We start from the raw sequence: 18,150 nt of genomic DNA, 5'->3' as shown, positions 1-18,150 counted from the left end.
CACCGTTCTTCCAGTCCTTCCAAGCCTGTTTCTTTTGTCTAATAGCCCTGTCTACCTCCTTGTTCCACCACCACGTTACTCTGGGTCGGGAGGGGACCTTACACTACCCACAAATCTGGTCAGTGGCTTTCAACAGGTTGTCCCGCAGAAATCTCCAATTGTCTTCCATGTTGTATGATGCTATATCCCCTTCTATTTCGTTAAATGCTTCAAGTAACTTGTCTCTAAGTCTCTGTCCATTTGCAGGGTCTTCAAGCTTCCACACCCTTCTCCTCCAAGCCTGTCTAATTCTGGGCACCCATTTTGCCTTGATCCCAAAGTCACTAACTACTAATCTATGTTGTGGGGTACATTCTTCGCCTGGGTAGGTTTTGGCATTTATAAGCCGCCCTCTTTCCCTATTTCTGGCGAGGATGTAGTCAATTTGGCTAGAGTGTCTGCCGGAGCGGTAGGTGACTAGGTGACTGGCAGGTTTCCTGAAGTTGGTATTGCAGACCATAAGATCGGTTGCATCACAGAACTCCAGCAGTCTGGTTCCCTCCTCGTTGCGGGAACCGAAGCCATAGCCTCCATGTATGCCATGGAAGCCTCCAGCACGACGTCCGACATGACCATTGAAGTCTCCAGCCACAAAGAGAAGGTCCCTGTCACTCGTCGACGAGGTAGTTTGCAAGAGGGTGTCATAGAATTGGTCTTTCAGACCATCTGGTAGCCCCGGTTGAGGTGCATAGGCTGAGATGACAGTAGCTAATCTATGATGAAGCACTAGTCTGATCTTAAGTACTCTGTCACTTACTCTAACGACCTCGATTACCTTATCCACCCATTTCTCCGCTAGAAGTATTCCTACGCCCCCGACCCCGTCAGTGTTCCCTGCCCAGAAAATCTTGTACCTGTGTTCTTTGCCTGTGAGGAACCTCGCAGAACCTCCTCTCCATCTTACTTCCTGGATGCAGCACATATCTACGCGTCTCCGTTCAAGCATCTCAACAATTTCACCAGATCTACCTTTCAGCGTGCCGACGTTGAGAGTGCCAATCCTAACAGTATGGGTGTTGGGGGTGTGGGCCTGTAGCCTGGGAAGGGGGAAAGCAGTGTCGTGTACCTGAAAAGAAAACTTGCAATTGGAAGAATTCATAAGCAAAACAGTACCTACAACCTGCAAACATTACTCAAACTTAATGCGCTACCCAAAGGAAGGGGAGAGGATGGCCAAGGCCGCTAGATGGGTTCCGGGAGACAGCCGAGGATGACAGGATGACAGAGGAATGCACTTCCGGTGGAGGGGGTGGGAGGGCGGGTGTACCATCAGCGAGGAGATAGGGCTCTTGATCGTAGATTTTAAATATTTGAGAGACAACAATGCATAAATCGTAATTTTTAAAAGAGCAATGAAATCTAGGTGAATAGAATATATACGTAGCATGAATTTAGGAAGCTTAGAAAATGAATAAGTATGAATTTAAGACAAAAACTGAATTCAATTGAATTTCATGGAGAGAAACAAGATAAATAATAGAGGGCAGACTAAAGCGCGAAAGGTATGAGATGTTTGAGGCCGTAAATAAATAAAAATCTCTATCTTATCTGCATCTTGGAGACTTCGTCGTAGTATGTCAGCGGAGAAGAGATTTTATATATATATATATATATATATATATATATATATATATATATATATATATATTTATTTATTTATTTATGGGTTTCAGCCAAGTGGCTGTGGTCATGCTGGAGCACCACCGTAACTTTCCGTCTTTATGCTGTGCTCTCTTCACGTTCCTTGCATGGCTCTTCTCCTCCACCTGATATAGTCCAATCAAGAGTTTTGATGGCACATCTGGTGTATAAGAGAATTTGACATCGCTGCCCTAAACTGTGTCTCATTTCGAGCCATTGGTTTGTCTGGTATCGTGGAGAGGAAAGTGTCGAGTTTTGTTTTGAAGACCTCTATATCCATGTCTTGCAGGTCTCTCAAATGTTTTGGCAGGGCATTAAAGAGCTGAGGTCCTCTGAAACCGAGGCTGTTGCTGTACCTTTTTCTTATGTGAGATGCAGTGGACGGTACCCTTGGTACCATGCAGTGGCGACCTGTGTGGGCATTCGTGTAGTACTTGATGCCAAAGTTTGGTGCCAGTCCTTCCAGTATTTTCCCTATGTATATTATTACATATCTCTCCCGCCTGCGCTCCAGGGAGTAGAGACCTAGTGCCTTCATCTGTTGGACTGTGGCGATCTTTTTTGTATAGTGATGCTGAATTGCCTCGAGTTCTGCTGTCTGCTTGACACTGTGTGGTGACCACAACTGAGAGCAATAGTCTAGGCGGCTCAGAACAAATGTCTTCCATAGAGTCAACATGACTTTTTGATCCCTTGTTCGAAATGTCCTCAGTATCCACCCTGCCAGTTGTCTGCACTTTGCTGTCAACTTGACAATGTGCATGTGAAATGATGCATCACTACACATATTGATGCTCATATATATATATATATATATATATATATATATATATATATATGACAAATAATATATATATATATATATATATATGACAAATAATATATATATATATATGACAAATAATATATATATATATATATATATATATATATATATATATATATATATATATATATATATGACAAATAATATATATATATATATATATATATATATATATATATATATATATATATATAAATTAACTTTTTATTTTCAGTTTTCCCTGTTATAATATGAAACAGCACGGCCAGGGGACCATGAAGTTTTGTATAAAACAAATGGAGAACAGAACTTCTTTCTTTTTTAAGAAAAAGAGAAAGAAACAAAAAAATTCTAATAATATAAAAAACAAAGAGAAGAAAGAGAACAGGATGAATAAAAAATAAATAGAAAATAAAATGGACTACATACTCAATCGTCAGTCACTCATAAAATTTTAATACAGTTCTACAAGAGGACTACCATGTGTTTACAAACTCAAGGTAGAGCTTCCATTTTTTATAAAATTCATCTTGCTTGTTTTCATTGTATGATGTTTTTTTCAATTAGATATCTGTCATGCACAAAGTTTCTAAAATGTTTGAAGTTGAGTGTTTTTTGCCACTTTGCTTTTGTATATAAAAAAATTTTGCTAATGATATTAGCAAGTCAAAGATGCCATCAGTATATGTGTTTTTTCTCAATCCGAATAGAATGAGCTGTGGGTCAAGTTTCATGTTGCGAACATGTATGCACTTTTTATACAGCAAATCTAAGAAGCATTGCCAGAAGACTAGTACACATTCACAATACCAGAAAAGGTGTGACACTGTCTCCACCTCACGTTGACAAAAAGTGCACAGGTTGCTTTCGGCCTGTTTAATCTTGAATAATAGAGAATTAGTTGCTAAAATATTGTGTATAATTCTAAACTGGAACCATCATAACCTAGTATCTGTTGTTGTCTTTATAAGTAGTAAAAATATTTTTTTCCCATTCCAGTTCAGCAAGTACATACTTTCGATTTGTGTTTGAATATTAAACAAGTCTCAACATTGTCTAAAACATAGTAGTATCGTTTGGCTCCTTTCCTAACAGACATGAGCTTTCGGATAGCTGTATTATCCTCTAAATGTTGAAAAGCAGTAGGTTTGCTTATTTTAAACTTTGTTTGGTAGCTTTAATTGCCCTGATAAGCCCATTATACTGGAGAAAATTTGTATCTAGTTTAAATAAATTCTGGAATTCTTCCAGGGTGCAGTAAGATCCATCTAAATTGATAACGTCACGAATCTTGCCAACACCTCTCTCAGGAAAGAAGATTGCCTCTTTACCGACCCTTAAGTTTTTATTAAAGTAAATTTATTCTGTTACATCAAATGAATCAGGCTCCATCTTATTTGTAAACTTGTCAAAGGCAGAAATACAATCATGCCAAAAATCATTTCTGATAGTGTTAGCTAGTTTACTCTGGAAAATATTACCAATTACAACTAAATTTTTCAGTTTTGTGGAGGAAGCATGGCATAAGAGTTTCCATATGGATTCATAGTGAATGTCCATCAACTTTCTCATCCAGGATAGTTTTAAAGAGTTGACGTAAGCAAAAGCTTCTACCATACCAAGTTCACCTTCTTTAACAGGCTTACAAGCAAAAGCTCTCTTAATTTTTCTGGTTTTCCACTCCAGAGAAATTTAGATAATATTTTGGTAGAGTAAGGAAGCGGTAGTTCAATTTTGAAATGAGTAGTGATTTTATAACTGCAATTCTACTCATTGGTGTAATTATTCTTTTCATCCATCTATTAATTATTACCTGAATTTCAAATAATTTATTTTCAAAATTCTTTTTGGCCATGTTCTTTAAATCTATTGAGAATATTGCACCTAGAAGCTTGAAGTGACTTGGGTTCCATTTTATATTTAAATTAGGTAAGTATCTAACTTACACTACCCCTTCTTGAACCTATCCATATCACCTGAGACTTATCATAGTTAATTTTAAGCCTGGATATATCAGCAAAGAAACTCAAGGTGTCTACTGTAGCTTCAAAAGACTCTTGTGAACCGTCTAAAATGAACTCTGAATCATCAGCATATTGCGTGAACAGACATTCCCCATCATCAACTGTAATTCTTTTAATATCTCGTTTTTTTTCTCATTAGACCAGCCAAGACCTCAACACATGGGATAAAAATATATGGAGAGAGAGGATTGCTCTGTCTACATCCCCACTCAACAGGGAACCAAGGAGACATCATCATCATTGTTTAACATCCACTTTCCATGCTAGCATGGGTTGCACGATTTGACTGAGGACTGGCGAACCAGATGGCTGCACCGGGCTCCAATCTGATCCAGCAGAGTTTCTACAGCTGGATGCCCTTCCTAATGCCAATCACTCCGAGAGTGTAGTGGGTGCTTTTACGTGCCACCGGCACGAGGGCCAGTCAGGCGGTACTGGCAAGAGCCACGCTCAAATGGTGTTTTTTACATGCCACCTGCACAGGAGCCAGTCCAGCAGCACTGGCAACGACCTCGCTTGACTGTTTTTTCACGTGCCACCGACACAAATGCCAGGAAGGCGACGGCTGGTAGCAATCACGCTCAAATGGTGCTTTTTACATGCCACTGACATGGAAGCCAGACAGCTGCTCTGGCAATGATCCCGCTTGGATGGTGCTGTTAGCGCTCCACTGGCATGCGTGCCAGTCACTGAATTTGGTTTGATTTCAATTTCACTTGCCTCAACAGGTCTTCGCAAGCAGAGTTTAGTGTCCAATGGAGGAAAGGTTAGCACAGGTGCCAGTCGTCGAATTTGGTTACCGTTAATTATCAGGCAAGATCTAGCACCATTGTACAGAATATTGAGCCATTTACAGATGTCATCACCAAAGCCAAAAAAAGCTTGTGTCTTGTTTATAAATGACCATGAAACAGAATCGAATACCTTCTCAAAATCTATTAAAACCAACATTCCTGGTATGTCATTTAATTCTATGTAGTTCATCAGATCATATATCAATCTTACATTGTCCCCAATGTATTTATTAGATATGAATCCTGTTTGATCAGTACTAATCAACTTTGGAAGGATACTTTTAAACCTCTCAGCAATAACAGTTGAAAGTAGTTTGTAAGCAGTATTGAGAAGTGAAATAGGTCTCCAGTTCTTCAAAAAATGCTTGGGCTTATTTCCTTTTGGAATACAGGTAATAATAACCTTGCTTCTGTGTCTCTGATAGATAACCCTTAGCAAAGCTATAGTTGAATGACCTCAACAAAAACAGAGATAAATCCTTCCAAAAGAATTTATAAAAATCAAAGGTGAACCCATCCGAACCTAGACTTCTATTGTTCTTTGTCTTTTTCAAACATTTCAAAAGTTCATTGTGAGCTATTGGGCCTCCCAATGATTTAGAATCTCTTTTACTAAGCCTGTACAAGTCCCCTTCAGAAAAAAATTCATCAAGATTACAATCTTTTAACATTTGCTCCTTAGAAGAATACAATCTTTCATAAAATGATGTTGCTTCAAGAACAATATCCTCTGTATTTTCTATAGTAGATCCATTATCTAACTCTAATTGGGCCATGCCTTTACTTACAAAATTCTTATTTTCTAGATTGCAAAAATAATGGTTAACCTTCTCCCCTTTATCTATCCACTTGGCCTTTGAGTGAATTATAATACCTTCCACTTTGGCTTTACGAATCTCTTCTAATTCTTTTTTTTTTCTTCAAGTTTTTCAATTACTACCAAATTGGTTTCCAGTTGCTAAGGCGTTAGGAAGGGCATCCAGCTGTAGAAACTCTGCCAAATCAGATTTGAGCCTGGTGTAGCCATCTGGTTCACCAGTCCTCAGTCAAATCGTCCAACCCATGCTAGCATGGAAAACGGACGTTAAACGATGATGATGATGATGATGATGATAATGATGATGATATAGGTTGTTTCAATAGTCACCATACATAGGAAAAATTTATTGTTTTATAAGAAACAGTTAAATAAGAAAAACTAGTCTTAGAAACTGATTCTATAAAGAAATAAATTGTTCTTATGTATGGTGACCTTTGAATCACCCTGTATATATTTGTATACAGATCACTTCTTTGTTATCTCCCTTTTTTCTTAGCTCTCCTGTGTGATCCTTCTGTCTGGCATTCGCCATGATAGATTGCTGACCACTACATTTATATATTTTTTCTCTCCTTGTTTCTTTCTGTGTTCCTTTCAGTTGAAGAATGTAGGCTCAAAACATCAAAGACTTTCTCTATTCTCAAGTGTTATACTAATACATCCATTTGTTGTTTACACCACCTATCTTCGTCTGTTGTTTTTTTCGTAAATTCTCCCATATATATATATATATATATATATATATATATATATATACTAGCAGAGATACCCGGCGTTGCCCGTGTTACATGCAATTGAAAAATGAGACTTTTCTGTTATATTTTCTGTAAGGAACTGGAATACATATGATTCGAATTTCATCAAAATTGCACATGAGGGTTCTTTCCCTCTTTACACACCCTAAAAAAATTCTAATCATGAGGCATGTATACCATACTATTGATCTTTATGCGCATATTCCAAAATTTCAGTCTTCTGGAACCTGTAAAAAAGATTTTACTCCTGCAAAATGGAGCTCATGGAGCTCTAAAATGTGGGAATGAAGGCCCCTATTGGGGGTGGGGGTGTTAATGTCAACCAGAGAAGTTGAATTGTTGGGAATGTTTTTAACTTGGGTCTTATAGTATGTCTGTATATATGTGAGAGTATAGTCTCACTTTAATAGTTTCAATATGAAATTGAAAGTATTAAAGTGAAAATATTTGAAATTACAGTAGCGACATGTTATTGTTTCACTTTTGAAAGGTAATACTGAAATAGTGGAATAGTTTCAGTGTTAGAGTGAAAGTATCTGACATTACAGTAGAGTGATGTTATTGTTTCACTTTTGACATGTAATACTGAAATAGTGGAGGAGATATGATATTGCTGTGGGCTCGAACTATGTAGGAAGTTAAAAAAATGTTTGGCCTAAGACACTACATGGACCCTAAAAGAATTTTGCTCCTGAAAAATGGAGCTCATGGAGCTGAAAAATGTGGGAGTTAAGGCCCCTATTGGTGATGGGTGTATTAATGTCAACCAGAAAAGTTTAATTGTTGGGAATCTTTTTAACTTGTGTGTAATATGTATTGTTTGAATTTCTTTGAAATAGGAAATATATGTATGTTCACTGGGTTTGTAAAAGAGAGCAAAGCTACAGGAAAGCAAAAGACGAATGATTACGATAATCAGTCAGCTACCGTAGCCTAGTCGTTAATACTCCCCAATGTAGGATTCCTCACCATACAGGTGACAAGCACAGCTTTAAGATGCATTATGGATCTATAGCAATTGGAAGGGCATGATCCAATTGAAACAACAATGTGTCACGTTTGGAGTAAAGGGAAATGAAAGTGTCGCCTCTTGAGTTTGCAAATGACCACTATACCGATAGGTAACTGGGCAGAAAATATTTACAATCAATAAATGTCTTAGAACAACCAGTCACTCATCTGGGAAGGCCTTGAAATCAATGTTACCAACTGGGGACTATATGTGTTGCAGTGATAATAAAAAGACTCAAAGGAGGTCTGCAACGAAATAATTTTACTCAGCACTTTGCAAGTGAATCAGTGGAGGCAAAGATAAGTCTCATTTACTTGACAATTTATGCACCACATTGCAGAAATCACAATGTAAGTATATCTGAAAGGATAGTCTTACACTGTTGTACCGTTGAATTACAAATAATGCTCATCTGTTATGTTCGGGTGACCCTATAGCTACCAATGGTACAACTGCATTCGTCTTTGCTTAGGAAAAATGACTAAATTGTGGGTGTGAAGTCCCCATGAAGGGGTCTTTGTAACTTCTAAGAAGAAAAAATTTTAGAAATATTACTTTATTTGTGTGTAATATGTATGGTTAAAATTTCATCAACATTAAAAATATATGAATTTTCATGGGGGTTATGGCCATTATGCATAGAATATAATTTCCAAATTTTTTAAAGATCCATTCAATACTTTTGACGTAGTTTTGGATAAGAAAACAAATGACTAATGTGTGTGTTTGTGTGCATATGTATGTGTGTGTGTATGGGTGTATATATGTATAGATATCTGTATGCATTTATATATGTGTACATATTAGATGTACACCTATATATATATACATCTACACATATGTATACATATACATGTATGCATATAGATCTATATATATATATATATATATATATCTATACATATACGTGTACATATACATCTATATGTATACATATACATCTCTCTCTCTCTCTCTCTCTCTCTCTCTCTCTCTCTCTCTCTCTCTCTCTCTCTCTCTCTCTCTCTATATATATATATATATATATATATATATATATATATATATATATATATATATATATATATATTATATATATATATATACACACACACACACAGACACACACACACACACACACACCATTAAAGTGAAAGTATCTGTCATTACAGTATTGAAATGTGATTGTTTCAGTTAGTGGAATAGTTTCATTTTTAAAGTGAAAGTATTTGACTGTTTTTGTTTCACTTTTGACACGCAATACTTAAATAGTGGAGGATATATGATGTTGCTATGGGCTCAAACTATGCAAGAAGTTAAAATTTTTTTTTAACTAAAACACAACCGGAACCTTAAGTAAGGCATGTGTAAAATTTGAATGAAATTGGTTGTGTAGTTCTCGAGTTTTAGGGAAGCACACACACACACACACACACATTCTCATTTTTATATATATAGATATATATTGAAATCTCGAAATTGCGACATTTGAACAGTTTTTGTTCAGAATTGGTTCCACCATAACCAAAATCTTTGGATTCTTTAAAAATAAATTGATACATATATATTTTGCCGGGAGGTATGATGGAAAAATTGGATGTGAATTTTTCGAAAGTCCCCTCTCTACCCATCAGGCTTGTTAGCGCATATTTTGTTTTTTCATATTCGTTTTCTACATACTTATTAACACACAGCAGGCTGGTGTATTTTTTTTTTTCTTCCCTTCGGGAAAGTCTTTATATTGACCGAATCAAAAAACAAACCAAAGCAATTGGGTTGAAAAGTTGCGAGCGCTGGCAAATGTCTCTTATGGCTATTGAGGCATGCCAGAACGCTTGCAGCGTTACCGTGGGTGATGGCGAGAGTGATGTGCTGGAACAGCCTAGTGCCTTCACGAGTCTCACCAGTTACCCCTGCTAGGTGAGTTGCCAGTGAAAACAGGAATTTTTGCAGTTAGTGGTCTGACCCCACCAACGTCTCGAATGCCACAGGATGGAACTGTAATTGGCCGACAGATTGCGGTTATTCCAGGATTTTGTTCTATTCAGCTGCAGTACTTAGTGGCTGCTTTGTCTTTTTCCCTTTTGTTGTTAATACCTTTGGGAAAACTGAACGCAAAAACAAATTATTAAGAAATACATCATTGTCAGGGAAATAATATCGCCAATTTCATTTCATTGGTAAGATTAACGAACATTATATTCTGAGCGGTTGTTCATTTTTTAACGTAGAAACCACGTCTTGCTTTTGAAAATTGAATGAAAAATAGTTTTAGAATAGGACACGTCCTTTTTGTGTTTTGGAAGAGAAAGCAAATAATTAGAAATCCAGGGATTTCACAATTCTGCTCTACCAAAAATGACCACCCCTCTAGGCACAAAACATTTCTTTCCAAACGAATGTTTCACAAATTAATCTCCTAAATCTGTTGACCATTTCTGCTCCATTCAATATAGAACCGTGCACTTATTTTGCTTGAACTGAATCTAGGTGGTAGAAGGATAGAAAAAATAAACACACTTGATAACACAGAAAAAACTTATAACACGCCTCTTTTTAAATAAGGTTTTAAATCAGTGATTCCTATTTTACTCAACTGGATCCCCACCCCACTTAAATTCTATTTTATTTTTATAATTAAATATTATTGGTTATTGCATTTTAAAAATGTTAAATTATTTTGTGTATTGTTAAAATATACCCAATTTATTGCACGTAATCTTATATGGACCTCGGTTGAGAATCACTTGTTTAAATAACTGATTTCAGTCGAGGTGACAGCATTATGTTGCTGAAATCTCACTTACCTCCCATTTGTACTACAGTTCCTTTTTTATCCTTTTTCCAATTCCAGGTAAATGTGCTGTTCTTTGCCAAAAGCCGTGAATTAGTTGGACAAAATAGAAGTGAAGTCAGTATCACATCGAGATCTATCACTACTGCCCAACTAACTTCCTTTTTATTGGAGACTTTTCCAAGGTAAAGTGAACAAGTGAGGTACTTAACTACAATATCAAATGTCACTTTTACTTTCTCATAATCAGCGTTAATTTGTCACTCTGTTTTGTAACCTTAAATATGGTCAAATGGACTGGCAGCTTAAGTTCATATTGAAGAATCTACGGTTCATAACTGTTACAGGCAGTGCTATACTTTATTTCAAGCTAAAACACAATTCGCAACATCTCAGTTCATCTAGCTGGAAACAAGTATCATGAAAGATACAGTTCATTGCTGTACACTAGATTCTAGTTGTCTCTCATCTTTTAGATTATTTCACAAAAACTAACCAGCCTTTTCAGTGTCAGAAAATACTCCAGTAACAAATGGTAACCCTATACAAAGTTCAAATGAGATCCACAATGAAGGACTTTTCTCACTGCTTGGACAGTGCTGCTACTTTACATTCAGACATCCTAGAACTTCATCCACAATAAGCCTACCCTCTTGATTAACTTATATGAAGTTATCCACCATCACAATCCATCCTCTTGATCATAAACCTGCTGTATCATCTCTCTCTCTCTTCTGCTACTATTACATTGGTTACTACTCCTCAGAGTTAGTTGGGCTCATATTGTCTTCACTGAGGCTCAACTGTCATTAATTTTATGCCCTATTCTTAGTTGCTGCACTAAACATGACTCTCAGAAAGTCACCTTCAGGAGTACCCTCCTTGTTATATTTTCTCCTGCAGCTGTTCAAGGGAGGCATCAACCATGTTAATCATTCCAGCTTCAGAGCTGACATAGGCCATAGGCACAACCACCTCCTCCAGACCAAACCATAAAAGAAGAAATTATATAGTTGATAGTTATCTTTAGCATGCAGTGTTAGATTCAAATTGTCTTATAGTTCTCTAAAAAGGTAATAAGGAAGCTTCATTCTGTGGGTTCTTTGTTGTATCATTACATGAATGGCATGATTCACAATCCTGATGAACCATTTTGTTATGGAGTAGTCTGTACATATTTATATAAGATGTTAGATTGATATAGAAATACATTTAACCACTGTAAAGAACCAAGCTACTCAAATTCCAAATGCAATAAGATCAAGTTTATGTAATGTGAGAAAAGTTCCTGAACTAGTTATGTTTAATAAAAAGTAACTTATTTACCTAAGTTTTAACATCATCTCTTTTGAAATAGTCACCTTTCACAGCAATATACCAGTCCCAGAGTTCCTGTCACATTTGGAATCTGGCCTGGACGTCGTTTTCTGAAAGTGAGTTGAGTACCTTCTATGATTCACTCTGGAGCTTGACAACAGTATTAAAATGGTGACCTTTGAGCTGCGGACTTCCATCTTGGGGAAGAGATGGAAGTCTGCAGCTGCTAAATCTGGCAAATAGGGTGGGTGTGGAAGTAATTCCATGTTGTTTTTGGTGAGAAACTGACAAATGAGGAGAGCTTGGTGACAGGGTGCATTGTTATGAAGAATCCAGATCTTCGTGCTCCAGATATACAATCGCTTTGCTGAATGTCCTCCCTCACATGCATCAAAACGTCACAGTAGGACTTTCAATTGATGGTCTGGCCCTTGATGCAGAAAAAAATGATATTGAAAAAAATGATGAGCATGCTCTTGATTGAGTTGTGGCTCTGGAATGCCTTCTTCAGTTGCGGAGATGAAATTCTGACGACTGTTGCTTCACCACCATAAGCCTTGTAGTAGTCATTCCAGCTCTTTGCATTCTGAGTTCAAATCCCACCATAACTTACTAAGGTGATAGATTTAAACAGTTTCCCAGCTTGACAACATCACCACCTGAGACCTTATTATCTCAGTAGAGTTCACCCTGTTGTAAGCATTTGGACCAGGTTTCTGAGGATACTCTCTCCCTCCCATTGATCTCTGAGGCCTTATAAAGGGTCATGGGCACTGTTTTCTCTCTTGATTATAAAAAAAAAAAATTTTTTTATTTCATTTGTATATTTATTTCACATTTTATCCCTTGTGCTATCTCTACAATAGTAGCTGATGTAAATGTCGGTTGGTTGGTCTCTCCAGTCATATAAAGTTAGGCAGAGAGAAAGAGTAAGAGATACAGAGAGATAATTTACATAAGATGGGCACAATGCGTGCACAACTAAGCTTGGTGGCAGGCAATGAGTTAAGGAATGTGACATACAGTGAAAGAGAAAGAATCATAGAGACAGAGGAGGAAGAGGAGGTCAGGTCAGGTATGGGAGCATGTGCTGTTGCAGTGCATCACTGCATCTACCATTTGTTGGTATTTGCTTGGATCATCCTAGGCAACCCTTCAAGCAGTGTCCCAGTCAGTCCCCATCTCTGTGAAATTCTTCCTCACCTGTTGCGACCATATGGAATGTGACTGACCAACATGAGCTGTCACCCCAGCCAGATTCTCAGAGAATAGAACACAATACACAGGATCCATCTCAGAAAATCAAGCAACATGACCAAACAGTCAGTGCTGACAACCCTGAATCATACAAGTAACAGGACACATCCCATGTAAAACTCTAGTATTTGAACAATAATTACAACAGGTTTTTTTTTTTTTTTTTTTTTTGCTTTTTTTTACTACTGGATTCCCCAACCAATATTGAGATGGTAATGTTGCTATTTTTGTAGAAAAGCCCTTTCAGCTTTGAACAGACCAGCTGTACATAGCTTAGCTTGTCAAACAAAACTGCATCTATTTCATCTTTACTGTCAGCATGCTGCCCTAAAATGTTGTCGTATTCGTTTTAGACAGTTTACAGAGAGTAGATCTGACTGCTATATTGAACAAATCAATTGACTATGTACGCATGCAATGAAGTACTCAAATGAAATACTTGTTAAACAGAAATTAGTCTTTTCTCATCACTATTATTTCTAATTAGTTGAAAATGTCTTATTCATGCAACAGTCATTTGGATAACCTCAAAGCTGTTCAACTCCCTCTATGAAATGGTATCAAAAAGTTCCTGGACTAGTTCTGTAACATGGCAACAAATGGCAGTGCATTGTTGTGCGTGAAGTGAGAGCCAGCAGTGACCGTCATAAGGTAGTGCGCTGAGTGACATCACTGTGTTTACTTCACAACTTGTGAAATTTGTGCTTTTGTAATCATGTGTATGCTGTAGTCTGCTATTTTGTTATGGACAAGTTGGAACAAAGAGCCAACATGAAATTTTGTGTTAAACTTGGGAAGTCTGCTTCAGAGACATTGAGCAAGCTTATGGTGGTGAAGCAACAGTCGTCAGAATTTCATCGCTGGTGTGTTTTTTTATGTCCCCGTAACTTAGCATTTCGGCAAAAGAGACCGATAGAATAAGTACTAGGCTTACAAAGAATAAGTCCTGGAGTTGATTTGCTTGACTAAAGGCGATGCTCCAGCATGGCCGCAGTTAAATGACTGAAACAAGTAAAAGAGTATATTTAATATTTGTTTTTCTCTTATGAAGATCTTAAGATTTCTTCTTATGAGTACTCCTGCAAACACTATTTCATTCTTTTTAAAAATCATCAGCATGACATAACCTGAGGTATATAAATTAACTAAATTAAACATTTTACAAAGCAAGGCATGACTTATAGATGGAAAATAATTGCAGTTATATCAAGGATGAAAAGGCAAAGTTGACCTCAGTCGGATTTGAACTCCGGGTACAGTGAATCAGTTCTGCAAGGCTTTCTAGCCAACACTTTAATAACTGTCAATTTTCCACCATACTGAGAAATACTGATAATGATGATTACACAGCTGTTTAAAATCTACTTCAAAACTAGTTTACCGTCATTAAAGTGTTGATATTGTATATTTCTTCTTCTCTAGGTTAAAGCCTCTGAAACAATCCATGATAATTGCTTTGAATAAGGAATATTTGTCTGGAGATGAAACCATATATTTATCAAATGGAGATGAAATTGCAGTAATTCCTCCAATCAGTGGTGGATAATCCAGTGAGTACTTAATCTATTGGATAATCCTATGAGTAGTTTAATATGTTTGATAATCGAATGAGTACTTTAATATATTCAGTATTTGAGACTCCCTTTAACACTTTGCCTGTCCAAAGCATTTGTCTTAAAAGTTCATACTTTGCAGATTTTTAGTTAGTCCTTGTTTCATATGTTCTGGGTAATATAAAACTTTCCTTTCATAAAAAAAACAATTTAATCAAGTGGTTTAAAAAATTGGAAATTTATAATCATGTATGATGCATGGATGTCAGAGAAATATGCCCTCTGTATCATAGGTGATACACAAAAGATGGGCAAACGGTTAAAAAGAACTGTTTGTTTTTCTCATAAAACAATTGTAACTTCATTTTTGTTTTAACTTTTTATCAGTATCATCATCATCATCCAAATGATTTCGACATCAATTCCCATTATGTAAAACCCATGTTCTGTGTCATCACTCTAAATTAGTTATATGTCTCACCATTAAAAGTCCTAGCTCCACCTCAATCATTCCTTTCTTCACTTCTAAAATGTGAGTTGACTTGTTGCTCCTCTACAACAAGTAAACCTGTTCTGCTCAGGTTCCTTCCCTTAATTCCTCACCTCATAGTATAAAGCAGCCCCCTCAAGGTTCATAGTCATGCAGACTGCATGAAGACATCACTGGTGCCAGTGGTATGAAAAAGGCAGCCAGTACGTTGCAAAGCGGTTGGAATTAGGAAGTGTATCCAGTCATAGAAACCATACCAAAATAGATAATGGAATATGGACATTAAATGATATCTCTTAAAGGAACAAGATCATTGCATTAACCAGTATCATCTTTTATCTTTTGCTTGTTTCAGTCATTAGACTGCGGCCATACTGGGGCACTGCCTTGAAGAATTTCTAATCAAATGAATCAACTCCAATACTTTTTTAAGTCTGATACTTATTTTATTAGTCTCTTTTGCTGAACTGCTAAGTTACAGGGATGTTAACACAACAACACCAGTTGTCAAGCAGTAGTGGGAAACAAACCCAGACACAAAGACCCCCCCCCCCCCATATGTATATATGATGGACTCTCTCATTGAAGACAATGTATGAGCATTCAGTTTCTGCTGAACGACATGCACAAATGATGTGTTTATAGTGATCAAATGTTTGTGCTGCACATTAGCTCACTCTCTTTACCAAATCAATGTTGTCTGAACAGATGCACTGTGTACCACACGTCAAGTGCGAAGTGATTGCAGAGCAATGCAAGATGAAGTGTTTTGGTCAAGAACACAACGCACCACCCGGTCTAGAAATTGAACTCACGATTGCTAGATTGCAAGTGCAACACCCTAACAGCTAAGCCATACGAAAGGCTTCTTTCAGTTTCTGTCTATCAAATCCACTCACTAGGCTTTGGTTGGCCTGGGGCTATAGTTGGAAACACTTGCCCAAGGTGTTACACTGTGTGTCTGAACTTGAAACGATGTAGTTGAGAAGCAAACTTCTTACCACACAGCCATGCCTGCACCTATAAGTTTCAATAAAACAAAGAGAACATCTTTATGTTGATGGAGCCTGTTGTAATTAATGGAAATATTTTGACATCTTGAATGAATTTTGTCTGTCACAAGCTGCTCAGGAGAAGCAGAATTACAGCATGCAAATCTGACACTGAGAAACAGTTCATTGATGGCCTTGTCTTGTCCAGCAATGCCTTGGATATGCTGTGCCCCGCAACTCTTGTCCTGCCCCCTATACAGTCTTATACAGCAGACCCCAAAATACCACCCCCATAAAAGTGTTACCTGGGGCAGAACCCTAACCTCACTAGCTATGTTTCTGCAGAGATCTGTTAATAAATGTTTTAAAAGGTGTTGGTTGTTTAGTTCCAAATCAGTTCTGTTGGTATATTTAAGACTACACTGTCAAATGTGTCTTTTCTCTTTTTAAAGTGGTAGGCTGTTATAGGAAGGGAATTTGGCTTTTACTTCTAGTAGATCACACTACTACACAGAGACTCACTTGATGATTTCATCATCATCATTTTAACGTCCACTTCTCCATGTTTGCATGGGTTGGATGCAGTAGATTGAGGCATTTTTTCTCTGGCTGGATGTCCTTCCTGCCACCAACCTTCACCAATTTCCAAGTTAGGTAATATTGCCCTTAGTCAGACATGTTCTTGCAGAATATCAGAAATCAATGATGTGTGTGTTTGACTGTGAGACTCATTTACAACTATCATGTGATGTCAAGACAAGGAGATATAACCATACACATTATCTCTCACCACGCTCACTCACACACACACACACACACACACACACACACACACACACACACACACTTGTAAATAGATATATACAACAGGCTTCTTTCGGTTTCTGTTGAAAGATGGTGAAAATTTGATGAAATTTCAGAAAAAGGAAGATGACCAGAAATGTTTAAACTGATTGCATAGACAAAAGAAATGATGATTATTTAAACATTTTGATAGGTTTTATTTTTTGTTAACTTTATCTGGTTTTTGTTATATTTTCTTTATTAGTTTCTGCAATGACTGACATCGTGGAGTTATCTAATGAGAAATTGAATATTGAGGGCATTTCAAAATCTGTCACTTTACCAAATTGTGGTGCTGTATCACTATTTATTGGTAAGAGTTTTTAGTGTATTACATTAATAAGTCATTCATGTTTAAACCTTTAGCATTTAAACCAGCCATATTGAGCTAAAATATCATACCTGTTTTATGTTAAAACTGGCCAGATCCAGCTTCTCACATTATAATTTTAAAAAGAAATAATCACATCTTCGAAATCTCAAAGCTACAAGATAATGCATAATTAATTCAAAACAAAGTGAATAAATAAACAGTACATTTGACAGAGTAATATGAATACTACAGTGTTAAATAAAAATTCATTAATATGCTGATAACATGAAATTTGACTTTTTTCCTTTATTTTTTCAAGATTTATTTTATTCATTATTTTAATTGATTTTAAACTTTGGTCCAAGGCCAGCAATTTTGGGAAGGGGGTGAGTTGATTACATTGACCTCAGTGTTCAACTGATACTTATTTTATTAACCCCTAAAAGATGAAAGGCAAAGGTGACCCCAAACAGCATTTGAACTCAGAATGTAAAGACAGACAAAATGCCGCTAAGCATTTTGCCTGGCATGCTAATGATTCATTATCTTTATTAATACTAACAAGGTCTTGGCATGGCTGTGTGTTTAAGATGCTTGCTTCTCAATTCTGGTTTTGGGTTCTGTCCCAACTTGGGCAAATGTTTTCTGTTATAGCCTCAGGCTATAACAGAAAACACATGTGAATGGATCTGGTGGATAGAAACTGAAAAAATGTCATAATT

At 36.8% G+C, this 18,150-nt stretch overlaps 1 protein-coding gene across 4 annotated transcripts in view; it reads left to right on the top strand.

Moving 5' to 3' along the window:
* The window catches only part of LOC106875176 (molybdopterin synthase catalytic subunit), a 36,889-nt gene that overhangs the window by 4,984 nt on the left and 13,755 nt on the right, over positions 1 to 18,150 (top strand). Inside the window, exons 2-5 of one of the 4 annotated variants that reach the window (XM_089358782.1) lie at positions 2,721 to 2,985; positions 10,724 to 10,866; positions 14,660 to 14,787; positions 17,321 to 17,428. In XM_089358782.1, the coding sequence (XP_089214908.1) occupies positions 17,329 to 17,428 (100 nt within the window). In that variant the 5' untranslated portion in view covers positions 2,721 to 2,985; positions 10,724 to 10,866; positions 14,660 to 14,787; positions 17,321 to 17,328. The remainder of the gene's footprint in view (positions 1 to 2,720; positions 2,986 to 10,723; positions 10,867 to 14,659; positions 14,788 to 17,320; positions 17,429 to 18,150) is intronic. The other 3 variants (XM_089358784.1, XM_089358783.1, XM_014923213.3) reach the window with 3 other exon arrangements.

This window comes from Octopus bimaculoides, chromosome 10, assembly GCF_046866305.1.
Source record: "Octopus bimaculoides isolate indiv1 chromosome 10, ASM4686630v1, whole genome shotgun sequence".
NCBI lineage: Eukaryota > Metazoa > Mollusca > Cephalopoda > Octopoda > Octopodidae > Octopus > Octopus bimaculoides.
The sequence above is the reverse complement of the archived record's forward strand: the minus strand, read 5'-3'. Positions and strand labels throughout refer to the sequence as shown.